The 26,056-nt window shown below is 36.4% G+C and overlaps 4 protein-coding genes across 6 annotated transcripts in view; 3 read left to right on the top strand and 1 right to left on the bottom strand.

The window, feature by feature from the left end:
* Positions 1 to 26,056, top strand: part of LOC118273896 (uncharacterized) — an 80,285-nt gene that overhangs the window by 6,690 nt on the left and 47,539 nt on the right. Inside the window, exon 2 of one of the 2 annotated variants that reach the window (XM_035591082.2) lies at positions 11,899 to 11,940. The exons of the other annotated variant lie outside the window; for it this stretch is intronic. The gene's annotated coding sequence lies outside the window, so the exon portion shown is untranslated. The remainder of the gene's footprint in view (positions 1 to 11,898; positions 11,941 to 26,056) is intronic. 2 annotated transcript variants of the gene reach the window in all.
* LOC126913078 (uncharacterized) lies at positions 352 to 5,898 on the top strand. The gene has a single exon (XM_050707884.1). The coding sequence runs from the start codon at positions 409 to 411 to the stop codon at positions 5,698 to 5,700; it is 5,292 nt and encodes a 1,763-aa protein (XP_050563841.1). The 5' UTR covers positions 352 to 408; the 3' UTR covers positions 5,701 to 5,898.
* LOC126913079 (putative nuclease HARBI1) lies at positions 17,986 to 20,120 on the top strand. Its single transcript, XM_050707885.1, has 5 exons — positions 17,986 to 18,550; positions 18,637 to 18,827; positions 19,025 to 19,157; positions 19,267 to 19,408; positions 19,674 to 20,120. The coding sequence occupies exons 1-5, from the start codon at positions 18,329 to 18,331 to the stop codon at positions 20,060 to 20,062; spliced, it is 1,077 nt and encodes a 358-aa protein (XP_050563842.1). The 5' UTR covers positions 17,986 to 18,328; the 3' UTR covers positions 20,063 to 20,120.
* Positions 20,246 to 22,622, bottom strand: LOC118262678 (myb/SANT-like DNA-binding domain-containing protein 4). 2 transcript variants are annotated; one of them, XM_035574219.2, is made up of 6 exons: positions 22,329 to 22,622; positions 22,071 to 22,132; positions 21,674 to 21,806; positions 21,398 to 21,580; positions 21,091 to 21,286; positions 20,246 to 20,875 (listed from the first exon to the last, which is right to left on the bottom strand). In XM_035574219.2, the coding sequence occupies exons 2-6, from the start codon at positions 22,130 to 22,132 to the stop codon at positions 20,514 to 20,516; spliced, it is 936 nt and encodes a 311-aa protein (XP_035430112.2). In that variant the 5' UTR covers positions 22,329 to 22,622; the 3' UTR covers positions 20,246 to 20,513. The 2 variants fall into 2 exon arrangements, with proteins under 2 accessions (XP_035430112.2, XP_035430113.2); XM_035574220.2 differs by lacking the exon at positions 22,071 to 22,132.

Consider the following 26,056-nt stretch of genomic DNA (forward strand, 5'->3'; position numbering starts at 1 on the left):
AGCGACGACGCACCGTGCGGGGGCCGGGGAAAGGGATGCCGCGACGCCAGCGCGCTGCATGCGAGCGGCAGCGGCGACACTCGCCGATCGCAACGGCCGAGCGCAGTCGTTTTTTTATTATTTTTCGTTTTCATTAATTATTGTCATATTTTTCGTTTATTCTTCAATACAAAATCACAACCACAAGCAATTCGTTTTATTGACCATAAACATTGGTCCTTCGAGCCGGATTTCGCCAGAAACTTCGGAAGAAAAGTGGTAAAGCACGTGGTTGTGAATTAGGTTTCGAAGTGTATCATTACCGTGTATTCGTTTATAGTGAGTGAGTGTACCAATTATTATTTTTCTCTACATACTCCGGGTGATACTTGTAAGTACTTTTCCTTTGTCTTATAAACAACCATCAACATGGGTCGAGATTCGGAGTTGCGTGAGTTGGTTAGGAAACGAGGTAATCTTCGTGGTAGGCTTACTTTATTTGAAAAATATATAAATTCACTAGATAAAACCAATATATTAGAACAACAGGTCGTCGAAATAAAATTACGTGTGGCTAACACCGAAACGATATTTAGCGACTTCCAGGAAGTTCAAAGTGAGATCGAGGGTTTGAGTGATGAGCCAGAGTTATCAACACAATTAGAGATTCGAGAATCCATTGAATCACAATTCTACAGCAGTATGTCGTTAGCTAAGACGTGTATTTGTAGCAAAGGTGACGATAACATCACCAAACCTACGAAAGGTAACACTAGCAGCGTCAAATTACCTACCATCACGTTGCCTTCCTTTGACGGTACAATTGAGAATTGGCTAGAATTTCGCGACACGTTTACATCTCTCATTCATAACGCAACGGAAATTACACCTATTCAAAAATATCATTACTTACGTTCTTCATTAAAAGGAAGTGCCTTGCAAGTAATAAAATCATTGGATTTTTGTTCGGATAACTACGCAGTGGCTTGGGAATTACTAACTAATAGATTCGACAACAATAAATTATTAATTAACAATCATGTACAATCGTTGTTTACATTACCTACTATAAGTAAAGAATCACCCGTTCAACTTAGAAAAATAATAGATTCAGTACTTAAAAACTTAAGGTCATTAAAAAACTTAGGCGAGTCCACAGAACACTGGGACACGTTAGTCATCTTTCTAATAACAACTAAACTCGATCCTAACACTTGCCAAAAATGGGAAGATAAAAAGAACACCTTTGAAAAGGACTACAAACCTAAGTTAGATGATATTATTGAATTTTTAAAAAACCGTTCAGACGTCCTTGATATGTTAAAGGCTCAAGGACATAAACAAAATACCGATTCTCCAAAACGATCTATAATTAATTCATCCCAAAGTCAACAAATGCGTAGTTTTGTCGCTAACAAACAGCTGACTCGCGCAAGTACGTCCGCGGCAAAATCATCGCGCGCTTTTAAATGTATTATGTGCGACGGAAGCCACGCGTTGTATTCGTGCATTACATTCCTTAATTTATCTGTCCAGGATAGGCTTACGTTTGTTCAAAATAAAAGGAATGTAATATGCACGAATTGCTTACGTACTGGACATGCATTAGACGATTGTCAGTTTGGTCCATGCAAACAATGTGCGCAGAAACATAACAGCTTAATTCACGTTGACAACACCGCGAGTTGTAACTCACTTCGTTATATTCCTACGCTAACGCACACTGACGCGCCAGCTAACAACGCGACGGACAGTGCACATGCGAACACATCTTCGTTAGGTACAAACTCTATCACTTCTTATCACTCGAAACAAGCCGTGCAGTCTAACACATTAGACCAGGTTCTGCTTTCAACAGCTCTCGTTGAAGTCTGTAATAATAACAATACATACACAGTTGCGCGCGCCCTGCTCGATAGTGGGAGCCAACGATGTTTTGTAACAGAATCGTTATGTAAAAAATTACACTTACCTACTATACAGTCCACTCTCAATATATCGGGGATAGGTAACAGTGTCATGTGTTCAGAACAGTCCTGTGACCTTGTCATACGTTCGAGATTTAACGATTTTAGTAGACGTTTAAATTGTTCCGTTTTACCTAAAATTACGTTTTGTTTACCAAATAGTCGTTTAGATTTTAATTCGTTTCAAATCCCGCAAAACGTTAAACTTGCGGACCCAGACTACTATGTACCCTCTGAAATAGATGTTTTGATCGGAGCGGATGTGTTCTGGGATTTATTACAAGTAGGCTTGATTCGTTTACCTACCGGGCCTTACCTACAAAACACGCGTTTAGGGTGGGTTATTTCAGGTACGGTTTTAGGTAATAAAGCATTCTCTACTAATAACCAAACAAGTAGTAATAATAATATAATCTACTGTTCATTGTCAACGTCACTCGAAGGTCAGTTGAAACGTTTTTGGGAACTAGAGGAGGTTGACAGTGGCAAATCGAGTAATAATACTTACACCGAAGACGATAGGTTGTGTGAAGATCTATTTACTTCCACCACCATTCGTGATTCTGAAGGTAGATTCGCAGTTCGAATCCCGTTACGTGAATCGGCTGACTCGCTTGGCGATTCGTATGAGTCAGCGAAAAATAGGTTTCTTTCCTTAGAAAGGAAGTTAGATCGTTCGCCGGAACTAAAAGGCATGTACTCCGATTTTCTTAAGGAATACCTAGCATTGGGGCACATGACGCGTATTGATAGATACCTACCACCGTACTACTTCTTACCACATCACTGCGTTCAACGGGAAAGTACCACTACAAAGCTTCGCGTAGTTTTCGACGCCGGCGCACAAACATCGTCAGGAAAGTCGTTGAATGACCTACAGCTGATCGGTCCTCCGTTATTAAACGACTTAGTAGGCATTCTTCTCCGTTTTCGACAGTATACTTTCGTTGCATGCGCTGACGTCGAGAAAATGTTCCGACAAGTACTCGTGCAGGCCGACCAACGTCAACTTCATCTCATTTTATGGCGGGATAGTAAACAAGAGCCGTTAGGTATATATCAGTTGAACACCGTGACCTACGGCACCGCCTCAGCTCCGTACCTCGCGATGAGGTGCTTACGACAGTTAGCGTTCGAATGCGATGACGAACTAGTTTCGTCTAATATATTAAATTCATTTTATTGCGACGATTTGATATTTTCTCATGATAATAAGCAGGAGTTGTTGACGTTGTGTGAAAACATTAACAAGACCTTACTTTCAGGTTGTTTTCCATTACGCAAATGGTCGTTTAATTTTGATGTCAGTCCGTCGGATAGTTTCACAAAATCATTATCACTTGACAAGAATGCGCAATGTAAAACACTAGGTTTGGGTTGGTGTAATAGTAGCGATGAATTGCATTTTAAAACTAATTTAAATATCGATGTTGACGTTTCACAACTAACTAAAAGAAAAATCCTCTCGTTTATATCTCAAATCTATGACCCGCTGGGGTTATTAGCGCCAGTTATAATTACTACAAAAATACTTATACAAAAGTTATGGCTTTATAAAATCGGATGGGATGATCCTGTGTCTTCTGATTTGGCGTGTTTATTTAGTAAAATTGTCAGTTCTTTTCAATACTTACCTCAAATACGCGTTCCGCGACACGTTACCACGAAACACGTACAATACCTACAGTTGCATATATTCACCGATGCTTCACAGGACGCGTATGGCGCCTGTGCGTACATTCGTAGCGTTAGTACATCTAATGAACCCGTCGTTAAATTGTTGTGTGCGAAAAGTAAGGTCGCACCTCTGAAGCCGGTAAGCATACCGCGACTCGAGTTGTGTGGCGCGCTAGTAGGCGCGCGTCTTTATAAGAAGATTATTGAATCCATTAATTTAACATTTAATAATACGTATTTTTGGACAGATTCAACTATTGTTTTAGGTTGGTTGCGTACTCACCCTATTGCGTTGAAAACTTTCGTTCAAAATAGAGTAGTCGAAATTAATGACTTGACTTCTGGTTGTACCTGGTCACATGTAAGCGGCGTACTTAACCCAGCTGATATGTTAACTCGCGGGGTAAACTTACCTGAACTAGTCCACAAGGACTTGTGGTGGAACGGTCCCGGGTTCATTCTCGACGGTAACCTAGAGAAATATAACTTACCTGACATACCTAGTGACTTACCTGAGTTGAAACCTGACAAAGTAGTTGGTTTACATGCGTCGTGCAATTCGTTTCCTTTTGACAACTTTTCTTCTTTCGTTCGTATGACACGATGTGTTGCGTATATGTTGCGTTTTATTCACAACACTCGTCATAAAACTAATCACATACAAGGTGCGTTATCAGTCGAGGAATTACGTAGATCTACTATTCTACTCGCGAGACTAAGTCAAATAGATTCATTCCCGGATGAGTATAAGTCCTTATCGATTAAATCTTCAAATATAAAATATTCGCGTAATATGTCGGGACTTAATTTATTTTTCTGTGATGATTTGGTTATTAGAGTGGGAGGTAGGTTGGGTAACTCCGATGAGTTTACCTACGATAAAAAGCACCCTATACTAATCTGTAGTAAACATAAGTTTACTTCGCTTTTGTTTGAGTTCAAGCATAAATACCTACTTCACGCGGGTCCGCAATCGTTGCTCGCTACCATCCGCGAAGAATGGTGGCCACTCGGTGGTAGGAATTTAGCTAGGTCTACAGTTCAAAGGTGTTTGCGTTGCGTTAGAATGAAAGGTAAAACGTTAAGCCCAATAATGGGCAACTTACCGTCTAGCCGGTTGAAACCGGGTTTTCCGTTCTTGATCACGGGCACAGACTATTGCGGTCCTGTTCACATTTTGAACCGTCAAGGCAAGGGTTCGCGGTTAATTAAATGTTATATTTGTATTTTTGTTTGTTTTGCTACTCGAGCGCTCCATCTCGAACTGGTGACAACTCTGACAACTAATGGGTATCTTCTTTGTCTTAAGAGATTTATATCACGCAGGGGTAAACCTGCTGTCATTTACTCAGGTAATGGGAAAAATTATGTAGGTGCTGCCAAAGATTTAGGAGATTTTCTAGCTAACAATTCAGCAACGTTAATGGATAGCATGGCTGGGGATGAAATTTCTTTTAAATTTATTCCTCCCTACTCGCCTCATTTTGGTGGTTTGTGGGAGGCAGGAGTACGGTCCTGCAAGTATCACCTGCGACGCGTTGTAGGTAACAGTAACCTCACGTTTGAGGAATTCTACACGGTATTGGTACAAGTCGAGGCCGTTCTCAACTCGCGTCCGCTGACACCTCTATCAAGCGATCCCAATGACCTGCTGGCATTGACACCGGCGCACTTTTTGATTGGTCGTCCACTCACCACACCAATCTGCGAGGACATCACTGACGCTGCCACCTACCGCTTGCCGCGATATGACCGGATCGAACAAATGCGCCAACATTTTTGGCAGAGATGGTCAAAGGAATTCGTTAGCGAACTACAAACTCGCACTAAGTGGCAGAAGAATAAAGGCGATTTGAACGAGAACACACTTGTTCTTATTAAAGAAGAAAACCAGCCCCCACTGAAGTGGCGACTAGGACGAGTGTTGGCGGTACACACCGGTAAAGATGGCGTTTCTCGAGTGGCCAAAATCCGGACAGCTTCGGGAGAAATCTTACGCAGCTTCAGCAAGATCTGCCCACTGCCTGTCGACATCACTCCTACTGAAAACCAAGTTTCCAGGGGGGGAGCATGTTAACGCCGCGAGCCAGCGACGACGCACCGTGCGGGGGCCGGGGGAAAGGGATGCCGCGACGCCAGCGCGCTGCATGCGAGCGGCAGCGGCGACACTCGCCGATCGCAACGGCCGAGCGCAGTCGTTTTTTTATTATTTTTCGTTTTCATTAATTATTGTCATATTTTTCGTTTATTCTTCAATACAAAATCACAACCACAAGCAATTCGTTTTATTGACCATAAACATCTATCTACAATTTATATGCAACTTGCGTCACTACAGTCAGCTATGGGCAAATATCTTATTTCATATAAGTAATACCATGTTTTGTTAACTAATACAACAAAAAATAAATAAAAAACCGACATTAGGCAATGGGCACAAGCATTGCGTGTGCGATACTTCGATAATGGCAGAGAACGGAAACATTTTGTTAAATAACATTTACCAATACATTTGGAAGTTTTTATGGGCTTTGTATATGAATATGAAATTAATTAGCCTCACGACTTTACGAGGAAAAGTAGGTATGAAATAAGTTAAGATCGTTTGCACTCGAGTTGTGACGCACTTGGTTATATCCAAGTTCAAGAAGTTATTTTTAATCTATACTTTGAGAAGATGGCGTCGTTTGCTGACGTTTGCATTAAAAAAAACGTTTGTTAGGTTCTCTCGTATTTGCTATGTACAATGTACATTCTTTGTTCCCAAATGCATACGTTAAGTAATCTTTTATTTGGAATCAAATTGGATAAACTTGATCACAAAATAATTTTCCAATTTAAGTACTTAATTATGATGCTACCTAAAATAAAAATAAAAGAATACACAACACATACCAAATTCTAATGAATTTAAATTCGACTCTTATTTATGGCTACAGATTATGCTTATATTTACTTAATGATCGTAAAATAAGCATTTATGACGTAAAAGCGACAGATTACCTACTTATTCATAATATTTATTATGTTTATAAGAAAACCGGATCACCAATTGTTCTTAAAGTAGACATAATTATGTAAGTGGTAAACAAAATCAAGAGAAGAACTCTAATAATCATCACTAGCATGTTCCAATAAAATACATACTTACCCAGGTACCTACCTAATTACCTATCACGTACGATAAAAACAAGTATCAAAACGAGTTTAACATATAAATATACATATCTAAGTTTCGGAACTATATGTATGTGTGTATATTATGTGTTACAGGGCGCGAACCAGACGTTTATGACTTCCTTACTATTTTACAACCTGATTCTCTATTAAACTTGCAAACAGTACCATTAGTACGAGTTTGCTTTACGTTGAAGATAGAATCGAGAACGCATTCGGCATTCTGATTGGCCGGTGCTAATGAACCAACCAATCAGAGCACAGAACGCGCTCTCGTTTCGATCTCGTTAAACGTAAGACAAACTCGTACTAAGCCCTCAGGTTGAACTAAGAGAACGATAGGTAGTAAGGTACTCTTATAATATATTCGATCGGACAGACCAATTTCGAAGAACTACTTAATTAATCAAATGTTTTATGTACGTAATAAGCTTGTTTTTTATTTTTGTCTGTGTGAGGTTGGAATCGAAGCTCGTTATCAACGAGGTGAATTGATGACTAAATTCTGATTTATTGATGTAATGGTACATCTTTTATATTGGTACGTAAAGTAAAGGTGTGTTCATACACACGGCAGTGGGCAAATTTTATTGGGCAGTTTAAAAGTAAGCAATTTTTGTGACTCTCAATTTTTTCGTTTAATATATGATTTTTATTTATTTTAATCTGTGCAATACAATGCACCGTTAGTCTTTAGAGCTAAGACAAAGGATCTCATCTCTTCTGTGCACACTCAGTTACTCAGCACTTCTAAATTCTTCTCTTTACTCTTGTACCTCATATTCTATGATTGTGACTAAGTTCACTATCTTTCTGTCCTTCATTTAAGCTCTTTAAAATGTCCGCTTTAATAACAAATTACACACCGCTCTCCAAAGTAATTACCTACAAAGTAGATATAGTAACAAAAACAGCAACATTCTGTTATCTCTTAACATTCGTGTTGGTGATAAATGATAGGCTCGCGTCAAATGAGACGTAACAGAGAACTGTCAGTAATGATACGTTGCCAAGTGTTGCGGACGCCTGCTTGTGGGCCCGTTGTAGTTAGTCGTCGTACAGAGTATAATGTGCAGAAGATTTACTTCAGCAAGTAATATCAGGAAATAAAGAGAGCCTGATAGTACTCGTTTAAGGGTCAGGTTCTAAGACATTGAGTAGAAACTCCATTCTGCTATTTCCTAAATCAAATCACCATTACCAGGAAAGCAGATTTAAGCAAGGCACTATGAACTTTTAATTAGGTTGCTTCAGGTCTTCTACAACCATTAAATCTCTTCACGATTTCAACAATTTCAGTGATTTCAAGAGCAACAAAAATAAAATAAAACAAGAACCAATCAGACTGGACCTTCTGTCTTCACGTGCGTACGAGCCATGGTGTAAACAGAATCGCAATTGATATTCTATTATGATAGTAGTTGCGGCAGTTACATTACATCTGTTCACCGTGTCAGTAAGGTTAGCTGGTTCTTTCTTACGTCATATGGGTTCTAACTAGAGGTACTTACAGATACGTAATTGGTTGAGGCCTAGAGCAAGTTTTGTAATCGAACGCTATCATGTTTGCGTTTATGAAGCATCTGTTTATTATAAGAAGAAATAAAAAGCGTAGAGTAAACGGCGGTGATGGTGGAGTAGAACATTTTCCACCATCCCTCCGCGGATGTGTAAGGCTTCAAGGGCCTATTAAGAGACTACACTGACAGATTAATGCAACCCCTCTCCTGAAGTAAATAAGATCCAAAGTCCAGTAGTAGACTGTCACGGCTTATTGATGATAATGATAACGATGACAAAAATCGAAATCATGAAAGAAAACATCGTTTGGAACCGAACCTTTGATTTAGCACACAAAGTATTTATCAATAACCTAGCTACTGGTTTAACTTAAATAAAGAAGTACCAGACATCAACTAGACGCTACCAGGGTCTCATAATCTAATAGAAGCAATTCGACCTATAATACCTAATAGTTTTTCTTCCCATCGGCTACGAAACTCGTGAATAACGAATTTATAATTGGATCTTTATTTCTGTCTGTCAAACCAGTTTCAAAATCTTTTGTCTTCGTTTTTATAATTGTTGAAGTTCGTCGAATCGATTATGATTACGAGTACCAGAACACCCGGGTGGCTTCACATGGCTCCAAATAAATCTCTGTTGGCGTTTTGAAAGTAATTATGTATTTAAGGAGCTTCGATAATTACTTGGAATAACGCTTTTCTGCCGACAATTATTTATTTTGTACCTAATTATTTCTTGTTTTCCTTACCGTGATAGGTAAGTATCCTTTCCTTACCGTGATAGGTAAGGAAAGGATAACAAAAGCAATCACCACAGGATTTACCCTAAAATAAATCCATTTACCCAATAAATTAAACCTTTACAAAATGACTACATCAGAAAGACTCAAATCTCTACCTACGGGATTTTATACTACACTAGCGCCACACGCGATGTTATTAAAAATTATTAGGTTATTCGTGTAAGATTACTATTTATCAATAATTTAACCTGTCTCAATTAATTACCCATTTAATCAGTCATATTAATGTTTATTTATAAACACATTATTAAGTTCCAGTACTTCCCATACTTCAAAATACGACAGAATTATAAATGGAAATATTTTACCCATGTCACAAATTTAAGTGCTTAATAAGCAAACTGGAAACACGAATCAAGTTTCGCTATTCTATTAACCGCATATTTTACCTACTTACTAATAAAAAAAAATATGCAAAAACAATAATTTCGTATTCATCATCGATTCAAATCGATTGTGTAAGTAGAGTTGCGCAAGACAGTTGGTATCGAATCGATTAGAGCCGGTCGAGATTTGATATCGACGTGCTTGGAACATGGACTTCCGTTCATGGAATTTTGTGGGATAATGACATGGAAACACACATTTCCAATGGCACATGTATTCATTGCGGACATAATGTATGACGCAGTAGGTTACGACTGACGTAGGTTATATGCTGGGTTCACGCGCCAATGTAAACAAATATTGAATGATGTTTTTTCGAGAAAAAATGCAATATAACCTTTAAAACATATTTATAAAAAAGCTATGATATTTTATACTGTTTTGGGTCAACCAACATCTATGTATGGCGGCTTATGGAATTGGCGGTAAACGCGCACACGGGTCACCTGATGACACCCGCAACACCAGAGGATCTATACATAATTGCTAGATATATGCCCATCTTCGAGACGTCGTTAGTGTGTCTTATCTTATGGCTTGTTCTTGTTTAGGTAGCTGGTGACATCTTTTGTGAAGCAAATCTTCTAGTAACATTGCAACTGGTTTCCCAAAACATGTTATTTTTAACTAGACAAAAACAGCATAACTTTTTAACAAACATCATTAAACTTCAAGTCATTTTGGTAAAACTAACTAAACACAAAAAATGGGATTCAATAATGAAAAAAGCTGAAACGTCAGACAATAATATTATGACACTAGTTAATGTGTGAGCACAAACAGTGCGATGCAACGTACGAACAATAGCGGGTTATTTAATTGTCGCCACGTGTCGTGAATCACAAATATTATGTATCTTTGTTACACCTGTTGTAAGCACCGCCTTGTTGGGAACTTGGGACGTACTATGAGTAGTGTTACTTCATTGATGTTTGTGGTGCCAGGATTTGTAGGCTATAAGGCTTGTAAGGATTCGTTTTGGAGTGAAAGTTGTTGATATAATTAAGTAGTTTAATTAAGAAAAACGAAATAGCTATTGGTGCTAGATTAAAAAATATTATTATTATAGGTGTGAGTTTTCTTCAAGTTTGATTCTTAACTATTTATTTGTATCTTAACAAGTATAAGAAAATCCAAATTTACCCAGAAGGAAATTAATGATTCGACATTTACATTGACGTGGACAATGATTAGTCACTCAGTAGAACGATTAAAATGTTTAGAAATATAAAAATCCATTAGATAATTAAACAACGAACAATTAAACAAAAGCTTAAAAACCGCAAAAAGTTAATAAAACTGCAGCAAATATAAACAGTTTAAACAAAAGTCCATAAAAAGACCTTGAGACAAACATGAATGCAATGTACGTAGATGAAATGACTATAACAGAGCTCTGGGAAGCCCATTGTAGCCGCGAGCAGCGCAAGGATGCTGAATTAGATTAGACGGTGCACCGCGTATCTACTCGTATTAAACTTGTCGCAATCGCTTATTTGCGTCTCTTACAGTTTGACCTGAGTAGAGGGCTACCGAGCCGGTTTAGCCGGGCTCCGGCTCAAAAAGCAGGAGTAGGAACGGAGTGGTTTTTGGTCAGTAAGAGTCTGACACTCCCTCTTGCCTCGACCAAGACAGGAGAAATGATTGGTGATTTTCCCATAAAAAAATGGTCTCATAAGCGTTTAAATGACAGTGGTAATCGACAAGATAATGTAGCAAGACTACAAGATAAAACAACAAAAAAATCCTTTTTAACAATAAAAAGAAAGAGAAAGATCGTGCATTCACTGTAAATACCTCAAGGATACCTTTAAATGTATAAAGTATTGAGTATTTTTTACCAGGAAGAAACTATACCAAATTAAAAAACAAAGAATTGGTTCATTATAAGAACTTTATTACTATTAAAATAAGAAATGATTGCAAAACCAAACTGGCTTTTTGGAAAGCCGCAATTTCATAATTGTGATGTGTAAGCGATCCAGTAAATTACATTTATTGGTACAATAAACATTATCAATATATAATTATCCATGAATAAAGACGTATCATACTTGTATAACTGTAAGCCTTCAATTTTATGTACATTTTTATAGTTATGACAAGCAACTTCCGACTTCATTAACTTTCGATTTCGGGTTTTAATACATATAAATAAATAATACTGTCAATATTTCTTACTTTTAAGGTAATTTCAGATAAAATGTAACAATAGTAATTTTAACACATTTTTTTTAAGGTTTTTTTTATAATGTTGCCCTACTCCAGCATTTTCTCCTGTGTCATGGGTACGTTTACAAAATCACAAGTTAACATTCACTATTGTATCGTACTATGTAAAAACCCATAACTTTTTTCATTAACAGCATGTTTTGTTCACAGGTACGGAAACAAACATCGGTAACAGCTGAAACCTGAACACCTGTAAGACTCTATTTAATTCTTTTGCTTTGTATAGTCAGCACGTCAACTAACTAAAATCTGTCAAATTATCTTATTTGGTTTAGGTGGGCTTTGCAAAACAATCGTGAGTCAGTCTGGTACAGGTAATGCGTCTGTTTAATGAGAAGCTGGAAATGTTTTTTTTTGATAATATGATGATGAAACCTGCAAATCTTTTTAAAAGATTTTCTTTTTCTGCCCTTAATCTAAGTTAAGGGGTTGGCACTTGGTACAATGTCTTATTTTTCAATCATTCTGCCAACAAACTCCTTTCCGTGTTTTATCGTTTTTGTATTATCAATCATATCTTTTCTCTGGCCTTTCTTTACCTTTACGTTCTTCATTCCAATTCAGTTCTCACTTCATCACATGTGATGAGGAGGGATACAAATTATTATTTGTATCTTCATTAAGGTCATAAAGGCAGAGAGAAGAAATTCTTATAAAAAGATATGCATGTTTCTAGCTTGACCTACCATCTGTACTCAAGTTTACACATTGCTTATCGTTCTCAAGGCTTTCGATTTTTTTGTTGCAACTCTTTAGTGCTTGTCTGTAAATGTAGCAGCGATTTGTTATGTAACGTGCATACAATGTGGGAAATTGACACGAAATATTTGACTGCGGACGTCCGGGCTTTTGAATGTAGGAGTCATTTTTGTGTGGAGGTGAACTGGTAACTTGTATAAAGAGTTCTATGTGCATTTAGTAGTTTATCTTATGTGTTGGTACTTGAGATAATAATTATGCACAGTTTAAAATTGTATGTAAAGTATTTCAACGATTTTACCAGTTTATTCGTTGTTTCCATCTCAGTTAACACCTAGATAATGAAATGCCAAACAGCTTTTTCAACATCACTTACTTCGAGAAGTAGATAAATATAATTTGTAACGTTTTGAAACTTTAGTACTATCATTACATTTTATATATTCACCAAAGTATCACCTAAATGATGATTCATTGTTCCTCAGAGGACAAAAACTACACAATCCACTATCTACTCCCTGACCTGCGCCAACAGCCGCTATCGCAGAGATGTGCGCAGACGCAGCCGTGCCGGCCCGTGCCATACGCTTGTAATCAATTCCATTACACAGCTGTAGTACAGTAATTAGATTTGTGTGTGGATGTTATTGCGAGCTGAGGTCATGGAGGTAAAGAATTCAAGGTTCGATGCCTTCAAGGTGATGAGGATGTTGGCTTCATGGCATATTGGAGCCGGAGGCAGCTGGTTTGCATTGTGATGTGTAAAGAGTTACATATTATGATTATCTCTTTTATAGAATTTAATCGTATAAACGAAAAATAGTTGAACGGGATAGTAAGTAGGTTCTTTTTTTTATTATAAACTAGCAAACCCGGCGAACTCCGTTTCGCCAATGATTTTCCCTGTTTTGAAATTTCCAGAATTTTCTTTTTTTTATGGAACACGCCAAGCGTAAACGAACAGACGTATCATCTGATGGTAAGCAATCTTGCAAGCTAGCAAAGACACTTAAAACACCAAAGACGTTACAAATGCGCTGTCGGCCAAAAAATATCTAGACCTTTCCAACGAATGTAAAACCGTGGTAATCGGTTCGTACTTACTGAAGTTACAGCGTCAGGAAGGAAAACTCGATTTATTTTTATTCTATAGATAAATATCTTTTTTATCGAGTTGTTTTGTAATAGTGATGGATTTAAAGCTTGTCAATAACAAGTTCTTAAGAAACAAGAGTGTTGGAATCGTTTAAAAATGACCCTAAATGTTTACGGTTAATTTACTTTTTCAAACTTTTTGAATAGAAATGATGAAACAAATTACTCAAAGGGCGCGCCTGATTGAGCTTGTAATCCGTCTGTGAAGGTTACAAGTGGTTTGGGTTGCAACCTTTTGTTTTGACAGGTGGAAATCTTTATTGACCAAGTCTTGGGAAGCTAAATTACTTTTATAGAAGCTCCGATTGCTATTGGGTAGCTTAGAAACGACCGAAACATTTGTTTTTGTTTTTTTTAAACGTTGCCCCACACTAGAAACATACAGTTTTACATGCACATGACACCCAAACCAGATACTGAATCAATTTGTGGATCAAACAAACAATTGCTCCGTGCGGGTATCGAATTCGCTACACATAGCACAGCAACTAGTTGCCCATGCACCGCGCCAACCGTGTAGTCTAAGTCAAATATTTACTTATCGATAAAGAAATAAAAATGCTTCATTTAACTAAGCAAGTAGACGTTTCTCCATAAATTTACGTGAGCAAACCGTTTAGTATGTCTCTACAGACAAGTTAATTTCGTATGTCTTACGATAGTTATTACAAAAATAGTGCTTCATTTAATTTTATGAAACATTTCTTAAGGCTACATTTTCTATGCACTGAATTGCAAATTATTTTCCAATAGACAGAGCTGAATTGAGGGAAATTGATTACGGTGGCGATGAGATGGGCTACCGACCGGCGCGACTAGTTTCTAGCTGGGGCTTTATACAATCTGTTAATGCATTACGTGCCTGCGCACTATTGGTATCACTTTTATAAAAGAAATATTGCGGATCTAGCAGGCTGAACATTAATGCGGTCTTGGATTATAGAAGTTTAGATAGATAGATTAATATTTATTGTATACCATTAACAAAAAAAAGAAACAATATAATTAAAATAATGGGCACAAAGGCGGTTTTTCACTGATAGTGATTTCTACCAGACAACCTTTGGGTGGACATAATGCAAAAGAAATATTTAGACGAGATGTGTACTCCGAAATAAATATGTACCAACAATATACATTATACATATTATTTAAATACACACATAGATATATACACTTTTTTTTTGATGGAGGAAAATCATCCTATGATTTCTCCCGCCTTGGGCGAGGTGAGAGGGAGTGTCAGACTCTTACTGACTAAAAACCACCCCGTTCCTTCTCCTGCTTTTCGAGCTGGAGCCCCGGTAAACCCGCTAGGTAGTCCGCAGCTCCGAGATACATACACTTACAACTTTGTTAAAGTCGATATTTAGGTACTTAAAAACATAACAAAAAATAATTAATTAATATTATGATGTTGATTGATTTACGAGTATCTGTTATCGTTATATAACGATTTCAATTAATTTGAACAGGGATTCCCCATTTATATACTTATAAAAACATCTGCAAAACATTGCATTGAATTTGAAAAATCTATTTTCGATATATCATCAAACGTGTTATGTTATGTCTCTAATATAACAAGACATTAATTAAAAAAACACACTGTTATGTATGTTTTGATGAAGTCACCATTTTGTATTCTGACGTTTTCATATTATATAAACAGTTGCAAAAATACAGCTCTATTCATTAAAATAAGTGAACTGATGTGTCGACAGATGTTTTTATGTAAACCACCGAACGTTCAAAGATTGGCAATTGTATTGTAAAACCAAACCTTATAACTTTAGAATAGAATTACAGCCAACTGCCGGTCTGATATTGCAAAAAGCAATATTGATGGACAAAAAATTGGCAGTGTTTAGCTCTGTAATGGAGATTGATTCTATTCATACAGCTGTATGTTCTTTGAAGTGAGTAATAATTGTGGCCTAATGGTTATGTTGCCTTGAAAACCACGTAAAGCCTTTGGTCCTGCGCCTGACCTGTCTCCGGTCGTGTCGGTCTGCCGTCTCATTGGGTTTAGAGAGTGAGAGAACAGAGAGTGCATCTGTGTTTGCGCACACACTTGTGCACTATAATATCTCCTGCGTAGTAGGCTAGTCTAGTTAGACAGACCGGTAACCATGATCGAAATCGATCGGGAGATTTATATTATATCTGCTCTTGTTAGAAGGCGCCAGTAGCGAGTATAGTCTTCTCCGTTTAAGTATTATTGTTATCACTGATTTTGAGACTAATGTTACTTGATTTTAATCGCTTCCAGAAGCTTGCTAGCTTCTCTTTTACAAAAGAAATTGACCTTCAAAGATTGTGCTCGTATTCTATGGTATTCAAAGAATCTGATAACACGCAGAGACAGAGAGAACATTCCAAGAATGATCTCACATATTTTAAATTATTATTATAATAAACTACATACATAGAATTTTTGTTCGTATTCATTTCTTGCTACAAATTGCATAAAAGAACAAAATGCTTGACAGACAATGGATCTTTGTGTCCGTAACATAAATTGAATTAATTACACATACATACAAGTGTCTATCAAATCGTGGAATGAGACCTTTGTATTGTCGGCACTATGTAAACAACCGCGGACATTTACTTCCGAAGGTGAATGCTGCTCGTTGAGTGTAATAAGTACCTACTTGTGCTACTACAGACCAGTGCTATGAGCCAAAACGGCAATATCAGTCAAATTGAAGTGCCTTAAAACGTAATGGAAACTATGGCAATGTATGGGATTTACACTGTCAAGGCCGTAGAGTTTATCTTTCTCTTCTTCTGGTTTGGGTAGAGTTGATAATATGCTAATTATTCGGGTCGATTTTACTGTACCCTGTACAATTTTTTTAAGGGGAAAATCATCGTGTATGCCTCCTCCCTCTCTGGGTTAGGCGATAGGGAATGTCAGACTAAAAACCTTCCCGTTCCTACTCTTGCTTCGAACAGGGGCTGCGGTATGTCGTTGTGATTGATCCACTGTCGTTATTTTTCTTTTAAGAAAGAGTGTATGAATATAAAGAGTATCCAATAGGATGGTTGGTTTGTTTGCACTTTTATTGGTGAAAATCTCTGATCCAGTTTACTAATGAAACTTTAATGATATTTAGTACGGATATATTTCGAGTTTCCTTTCGTATTGTCACAATCACAATATACGTTTTAGTATTTAAAGTTATGTCTTGTACTTACCTAATAAAACGCTTTGTTAAACACAACCTACTTGATGTTTGTCCATTGTTGAAAGTATGACGAGTAGCAATTGTTTCACGTAATTTGGAATGTTTTCACATCATGGATGATTAAGTCTACAGCTGTTTGCTAATTGAGACCTAGACTGGTGCTAAAGAAAGTAGAACTGGAAATGAAAAGGAAATGTCTAGAGGAAGTATGAGTTTCGATTTTTAACAAGTACTGCGGGTGATTCATTGGCGGTCTATATTGGTGTTATGGATCATTATATTTGAATTATTTTTCTTCTTTGTAAGAAATTAAAAAAAATCATAGCAGTGGCATGCGCCTTACTTTAAGTATACATTAAAAGTTGATTGTTTATAGTATCCTTGATATTGATAATACTTGAAGACTTTTAATTATTATTGATGTTTATCTCTTAATTAGAGGGCATTTTTGAAAGATTTTATGTCTATAGGTCTTTTCTTTCCTGTAAGAAAAAAAATCTCTAATAGTTAAAAACTACTGTCCCAGACTGTGGACGACTCTTCTTGGTGGCAAGAATAAACATTTTACTAAGAAAGAGATGAAAATATCTAAGTAAGTATTGACTTAATTTATCAATTTGTGAAGAATTAAGTTTAACACTAATTCTATTTTACGCTTTATGGTTAGTTAAAAAGACATTTCTTTTACACAACACTAAAAATAAATGTAGCAACAATTGAAATGAAATAAATGAAATAATTAAAGATAAAAATAAATAATCCGATTGTACTTGTGAACGTTTAAAAATAAAACAACATAATTGTCAATTGGTTGTCTATGGCTGACTGACCATAGAGGTTACTTTTGAAATAAAAAACTGCGAAGGGCGTTGGTTGTTTAGGAAAAAAGACGTTGAAGATTTAAAAAGTGATATTGCGAATTCGTTAGATTGAGGATTTGTGAATTGTGAAACATTAAGGTTCTTTCCGGAGTTGCGGACAACGTAACCTGGGCTCCGGCTCAAAGTAGCAGAAGGAACGGGGTTGTTTTTAGTCAGTAAGAATCTGACACTCCCTCTTATCTCACCTAATGCGAGAGAAGGCATTGGATGATTTCCCACTCAAAAAAACGGTTAAAGCTTTTATAAAAAGGGCTTCATTTTACTCAATTGCTTGAGAACTTTTAAGCTATTCACACAATCTGGATCTGGGGGCCTAGACAAAATCCCTTTTCTGTAAGCGTTAATGCCAACAGAAAAATCAAATTGTATGGATTTGACATTTGCTAACTCGATGTCACGTGACTGCTGCTAAATTGGTAGACAAAGTCATTATTCCTCATGCGGAAAGGAACGTTGGAGTGAGCGTAAAACGTAAACGCCAAAAATTTTCATCAAAATGGTAGACAAGTGGCACTTTTGACAAACGCTAGTGATATTTTGACGTTTCCGCGACACGCTCTGTTAGCGGGAGGTCGGTCCCTGACGCTAACTGTGAGAAGGAGTAAACATTGTTATTTTTGTTGTGAGTTTAAGTTAAATTAAGTAGTGAAAATGCATTCCTTACGATTATTTTGGTCAGCAAATAATGAAGCAGCATTGCAAAGACGTCAAACGAGATTAGATCGGCGTAAACTGGACGAAATTGTAAATATACCAGATTTAGAATTTGTTCATCGATTTAGGTTAGACAAACAAACATTTCGGAGTCTTTGTGATGATTTGCGGCATTTAACCTCATTAAAAGGCACCCGGGAGATTAGCTTACAACTCAAGGTACGTTTTGTTCTTCTAACCTTACCTACTTAGGTACATAACATTATTAAGTGCCTTTATCATATCTCAATGAAATCATGTTTCAGGTTTTGTGTACTCTCAGCTTTTTAGCTACGGGTTCATATCAACGCATTGTTGGACTATCGCAGCATTTGGTGCAAAGAACTGCCAGTAGGTGCATACGACAGGTTGTTGATGCATTGAGCCACCCAGCCATTATAAATAAATGGATTGTGTTTCCGAGGTCGCCACAACAACGAGCCCAAATAAGACTTGAGTAAGTTATGATAGTTATGTCAACTATATTTATATACTTCACTACTAGTATTTTACACTAAACATTATTAATATACTTTAAGGCCAACAGGTATTAGAAAATGCTTCATTGAGCCATGTATCCACACTAGGTTCTAAATATGTATCTAAAAAGCAATTGTTGACTATAATATAAAATATGTATTATGTTTTCCATAGGTTTCAGCGGCGGTTTAGACTCCCGGGTGTAGTTGGATGCATAGACTGCACCCACATAGCATTAGTCAAGCCATCAGAAGATGAGCATTTATATTTTAACCGAAAAGGTTATCATTCATTGAATGTACAAATGGTAAGTTTACATTTGCTTGTGGCTTGTAATAATAACTATTAATGCTTGAAATAGTATGTAACTACAGAAATGTATTTATATGTTTCTTAAATTTTTCCTTTGTTAACAGGTATGCGACAGTAATTTAAAAATTATAAATGTCAATTCAAAGTTTGGAGGAGCCACCCATGACTCATTCATATGGGCATCTAGCAGAATGGAAACATTTATGCGAGAGTTGCACCAAAATGGAGAACAAGTGTGGTTGTTAGGTAGGTTAATAAATAATGTAGTATTTTTGTTTAAAGAATAAATTTGTTATTTAAATTTAAGACCATAACCATGCTAACAATCTTGAAGACTACAATTTTACCTTTAAATAAAATCTAAAAATATGTGAAATTTAAATTATAGGGCAAATATTTTTGTTTTATGTTAATAAAAACATTTTATTCAAAAATATATGAAAAACTAATTAGTTGTTGTGTGGCAAATAATTATAACATGGTGCTAATATTTATTTATGTATTTTTTTAGGTGATTCTGGGTATCCACAGCGGCCATGGCTGATGACTCCAATATTAAATGCAGTTCCTGGCTCTGTTGAAGATACGTATACTCAGCGACATGTACAAGCAAGGAACTGTATAGAACGCTGTTTTGGATTGCTGAAGTCACGTTGGAGGTGCTTGTTAAGACACAGGACCTTACATTACCATCCTACGGTTGCTGGGAATATTGTACTTGCCTGTTGTGTGTTACACAACATGGCTTTAGAGGCTAATTTACCTTCTCCACCTGTAATGGAAGTAGAAGATGATGCGCAGCATAATAATGCGTCTGACAGTGTTGGTGCTGCTAGCAACCAAAGTGAGTTGCTTCAAGGCAGGGCAGCACTTAGTAATCTTTTGTCGAGACTTAATTAGTGTGTAATTTTGTAAAATGTAACGTAGCAAAATTAAAAAGGTTTTATATTCTTTACAATATGTTTTATTATATTATTATTCTTACACTATGCACGAAAAAGTGTAATTACATGGCACATATTCATATTAATTTGTGACTAAAACCTAATTCTAGAAGATAAAATAATAAATAAAAACAGTCTTTTAGTAGTTTAAATTACCTTTTTGTATATTTACCAACTACATACATGCAAAATCATAATAACTTAAATCTAAAAAATTATAACAGTGTAAAAAAAAACTAAAATCACAGTAAGTATTGAATACTAGATAAATCATCTTTTTTTGTGTATTAACTAACTACATGCAAAATCATAATAACTTAAATCTAAAAAATTATCACAGTGCAAAAAAAAACTAAAATCACAGTAAGTATTAATACTAGTTAGAACATCTTTTTTTTGTATAATAACTAACTTGGTCTCAAATCACGAGTCTCCAATAAGGAAATTAGACTTGTGATTTGAGAACTTAGTGTTTGATTTGAGGCTAGTAGGTCTGCCTCTATGGCCAAACGGGCTTCTTCGACCCGGACGCGATCTGCCTCGACCCGGACGCGGTCTGCCTCCATTTTCACCCGCTCTGCTTCTATTTTTAATCGCTCCATGTCCAAATTGTGTTGGCGAGTTTCCCTCTCCTGTTCCAAACGCAACCGGTTCTTCTCTATTGCAACAAACTCGCTAGTGGCTCGGTCGAACGGTGTTTGGCGGAGTCTTCGCTGTCTGACACGGTGACGACGCGGAGTAGAAGCGCCGGGGGATATAGGCGATCTTTCTGTGAACAGATAAAAGTTATTTTTATTACTCTGTATTTTGTGAATGAATAGTAGAAAATCTACCATGCTTAAAATAATGGTGGACGAAATTGAAAAAAGATATTGCGAGTGAAGTAATTTAAATTTTATTTGTTAGTGTTGCTGAACTAGTAGGTATCAATAATTATTTGAATAATTCATTTCTAGGAATCCTGATACATTTTGTAATTATTACCTCTTTGTACAGTTCTACAATTTGAAGGGCCTGGCACAGGACTGTCAGGACGATTAGGTGGAACAGTAATATCCGGCACAGGCACTGATGTGGATGTACTTTCTGGAGCTATTTCTATTATAGTGAACTCTGTCTCATCCACTAGTGATGGTACCGTGTCTGTTGTATCAGCTGCATGTCTTACTTGAGGTTCTTCCTAAGTACAAAAAGGAATAACACTTGTTATTGATGAAAACTATGGATGAAGTTTTATGAAATCTGAAAATAAGTTTTTACAAAAAAAGCAATGTATGAAGGGTTCACTTACTTGAAAGCCTGCTTCTTGTACAGCTTGATTACCAGTAATTGAGCTGACCCCAATTATTCTTAACACCCTTTCCTCAAGACGACTCAATGGTTTTCCCCTACTGGGCCCACCACCAGTACCATGGATGTCCCGATTTATAACAGAGGCCTTCTTTTTTGTTTTGGTCTTCCAGTCAGACCATACCTGTAGCACAAAATTTAAAATAATACTTTGAAATTAATGCTCTGCATATGCAACAGCTATACATAATTCTTTTAATAATTAATAGCTTATTACCCTTTTCCATTTGTCAGCTGTTTTGTTAATACCACCACCCACTGCATTTAAAATTTCTGCCAATTCCTGCCACAAACCTTCACTCCGAACCTTTCCTTGAAGTCCCATTTGAGGCCTTGAAAGATCACCATGGCTAAAAATAGAATTCATAAGATTAAGGTCCCGTGAGAATTAGAGCCAGTAAACATAAAGTTTGCTACCAGCATTCTAATACCATACCTAATCAACAAGTGTTAAGGTTTAGAATCAAGTTTAACTTTATTGGAATAACAAATGTAAGACCCGCAATCATATAAGTGCACCATTGTGAGGTTGTTTACATTACGCATTCCATAATAAGTAGGTAAAATGAGAAAGAAAATGTGGAATAGATGAAAAAATATCGGGAAAAACCTGCCTTTCCATAAATTCTATTAGTAAACTAAATTGCTCGGGACTCGCACGAAGTCTAGATTCCATCTAAAATTTAAAAAAATATTAGGTCAGTGGGTAGCCTTCGGGGTGGATTGATTTGAATACTCATCGCAATAAAACTATTTTATTACATTTTTATAAAGATACTAACTAGTACCTACTGAACTGTAAGATTACAGTAGAACTATAATCTTACAGTTCTTACATTTACTTGAATTGTTATTTAAACATGTTTACTTACTTTCTTTGTAATAATTTACTCTTCAATCACTTCCAAGTTCCAACACACAAAACTTTTGAATAATTTTGTTATCCCGCGTATGTTGTGTTTGACATTGACAGCGCAATAATGTCGCTGTAACATTTACAAACGCTATTCCATAGCCTAATTATAGAGTGTTTCGGTTAACGCTGCGGAATGAGCGTTTCACGTTCCATTTGTAACTTGTCTACCATTTTCGACACGCTAACGCAAAGTCCTTAGCGTGAACGGAAAACGATTGTGCGGAAAACGCTTGGATTTTGTCTAGGCCCCCTGAAAAGACTTAGGGACGTAAATTACTTTTCAGTTCTCCTGAATTAAAAAGTAATTCTCTCTAATAAACTACAAACTTTTCTGTACCATAATTAAATATGTGTGTACTATTTAATATACACGTGGTTTATACATATGAAGAAATTATTAATGAAGTGTAGGCGTAAGATGTGTCAGTGGGTGAAATAGTAGTACATAAAAATGTAGGTGGTACGTTTGTAGTACTATGAGCTATTATATATGACTAATACAAATAATTGTATGTAGGAAGTGACAGGTCATTAGCCATTGTGAGCGAAAGTTCTAGAGATATCTTTTTTCAATAAAACTTACTTTTTATGCAAATCGTCGAATGTATGTAATCGTAGCTAATCTGAAATCTTAATCGTAATTAATTGATTACTGATTTAAGCTGCACATGATTCCAAATTAATTGTGAAAGTAGGTTAATTCAACGATATGATAGTTTTAACGAATTTTTAAATATTGTATTGATTGAACTGCATGAATGTCCCTTTCTGTTCTCCTCCTTCCTGTTCTAATGATTACTAATTATGCCTTAGTAACGATTTTTATCGAAAACAACAATTGCTGTACTGGGTTAAGTAATCATTAATTAATGTCTCAGAGTATGACAGTAATTGTCTTTAATTGAGTTAATTATAATTACAGAACTTTTTAATTAAATTCTCTGTTCGAATAACATTAAGAAATTTAAAGTTTTTATGGTGGACAATAAGTAACTCGATATCATATAGTTAGCAGGTTCGATAACAAGATACCGATCATTTGCACGCATTCAGGGCAAAAAAAAACTGTTGTAATAGCTGCAATAGAAAAAACCAAACATCACGCTTCAAAGTATTAACAATTAAACAAAAACATTAAACTATTTGAACACGATACTTACTTCACGAACTCTAAAGATTCCCAGAAGTTAGAAAAACGACAAAAAAAAACAAGTGTAGTTTCACACAATGTCGATTTATTCGCGTGGATCGAAGGCTCCCACTTAATTGTTACAATTTGATGATGAAAATAACTTTTTTTTGATGCTGTACCTGACGGAGCGTGTTCGACGAAATAATTCTTCAGTACTCCGTGAAGGTGATGAAATGATTGCCGAGGATTTTTTGTCCCGAGCCATAGGTTACGTGAAGCACAGTGTGAATGATTCTCCACTTGGCGGCGCGTGACGATACCTGTGGTCTGTGCTGTCAACCATTTTACTAGTATTTCATAGCTCCTATTTGTAATGCCTTTAAGTGTTAGGTTTTAAATAGTGGAAGATATTTTCCATGTTATAGTTAGATTGGCACCGGAGCTACGGACAACCTAACGGGTAACCGGGTCTCTAGCTCAAAGCAGAATTAGGAACGGGGTGGTTTTTAGTCAGTAAGAGTCTGGCAATCGCTCTCGCCTCTCAGAAATCATAATACATATGATTTTCTCCTCTTAAAAAAAAAACCCGAAGCCTGAGCCGGAGCCCCGGTAAACCCGCTAGGTAGTCCGCTGCTCTGGATCAAAACTATAGGTACTTAGGACTTCTTAATAATCAATTTGATATTATAATACAACGATGGGTTTTCAATGTAACGGATACTTTAATGCAGCAGGGAGGTGGAAATCCCAACACTTATAAATGCAGGCAGTACATTAGCATAGGACCTTGATTGGCGCTGGCTTTACCTTTATAGTCTTTGTTTTTCTCTTGTTGCCACTTTAATAAATGTCTATCTTTTTATATTTTGTGTTCAACGCAACTTTTTACAAAATCTTGTAGGTATTCATTAATTAAAACAGTATGGTTGTTTATTTGTCACATTTATCAGATTTTTATAATAATTAATAACTATCGTAAGACATACTAAATTAACTAAAAATCACACTTTACTCGCGTAAAAAAAAAACTAAGAAGAAAATTCTCTTCCTTATTCTGAAGTTGTTTACAAAAATTAAACAGTGTTCAAATGTATGGAAATGCTAATACAAATTCTCATTTTGAGAGAACAATATTACTTGCATTTTGAATACTTCGAAAATAACTGTTTTAAAATGATTGTCGGTACATCCTTGTACATGATTCATGTGTTCACTGTGTTTCGGGTTCAGTGGGTCACCGGCCGGGAATCGAACCGGTTCGAGCAGTACTCCACACCTACGTGGTATTTGATGTTTCAATGTCAAGATGTGTACTTACTATATGATGTTTGATTTTGTGTTGTACAATATTTTGTTGAGAACGAACATTATTAGATTTAGAATTCGATTCCCGCACGCAATATGCGCATGGCAAATTCTTTATGAGATCTATAAATTATTCTTTTTTTGGGTCTGGGTATGTTGTGGTACATATCTACAATAAAATATTTTTTTTTTTCAAAAAATTAAAGACGATATACTCAACCAGGTTGAGTGTGTGTAATATAATTCTGTTTATATAATAAGTTATTCAATTCAGAAAATAAATTATTTGGTTAAAAGGAAACACTTTTACTTTTTGTAAGTAGAAATTTCTTAAAAAAAAAACTGAATGCGATTAGAATCGGTCATCGAAATCCGTCCAGTGGTTTTTGCGTTTATCGCTTTTATACAGACTGACTGACTCTTCTTGACTGATAGGAACTGATTTTTATAATATGTGAAGCAACAGTTTACATAGTGAAAACGAACACAAACACGAGTTTTGTTATGTTCTAAGCCGGTAAACGACCTGACGGATCACCTGATGGTAAGCAATCGCAGCCGCCCATGGACACCTGAAACACCAGAGGCGTTACAAGTATGTTACCGGCTTTTTGTTGGGAATTCAAAGATTGTTGGGGAATCAGGGATTGGTAAATTAAGATCGGGGTAATTGGGCCTTCGGTAATCTCACTCACACAACGCAAGCGTTGTTTCACGTCGGTTTTCTGTGATCACTCCGGTCGAGCCGGCCCATTCGTGCCGAAGCATGGCTCTCCCACACTGGAGAATACATATAACATATAATTATGTATGTAATACAGGTAGTAGTAATTACTGCACCGAGTCGGGTAGTTAACCCGTGACCTATGCGCAGCGAGACCACGAGAGCTGACACTTTTACTTCCGTGAAATTGTAACATTGTCGCTTTTGAATGGAGATATTATATTATACTAGCTTTTGCCCGTGACTTTGTCTGCATTGAGCTGTCCAATGCGATCTGGACATTCAAATTCAAAGTCAAAGCATTTATTTCAATTAATCCAAAATTAGGCACTTTTGAAACGTCAAATTGAATTGTCCGTCAGTCTGTTTGTCAGTGTTAGGCGCTTTTTTTCCAGGAGTAAATTTTGGGCTTTGTAAAAGTTACTTAACTTGACGTAGCGCCTACTAATGTTAGGTGTTACTTATAGACTGGTGAAAAGAACATTTAGATTTTTACCTATCTTAGCTTAAAGGATAGGAAGGT

The sequence above is a fragment of the Spodoptera frugiperda genome, chromosome 3 (assembly GCF_023101765.2).
Source record: "Spodoptera frugiperda isolate SF20-4 chromosome 3, AGI-APGP_CSIRO_Sfru_2.0, whole genome shotgun sequence".
NCBI classification, from domain to species: domain Eukaryota; kingdom Metazoa; phylum Arthropoda; class Insecta; order Lepidoptera; family Noctuidae; genus Spodoptera; species Spodoptera frugiperda.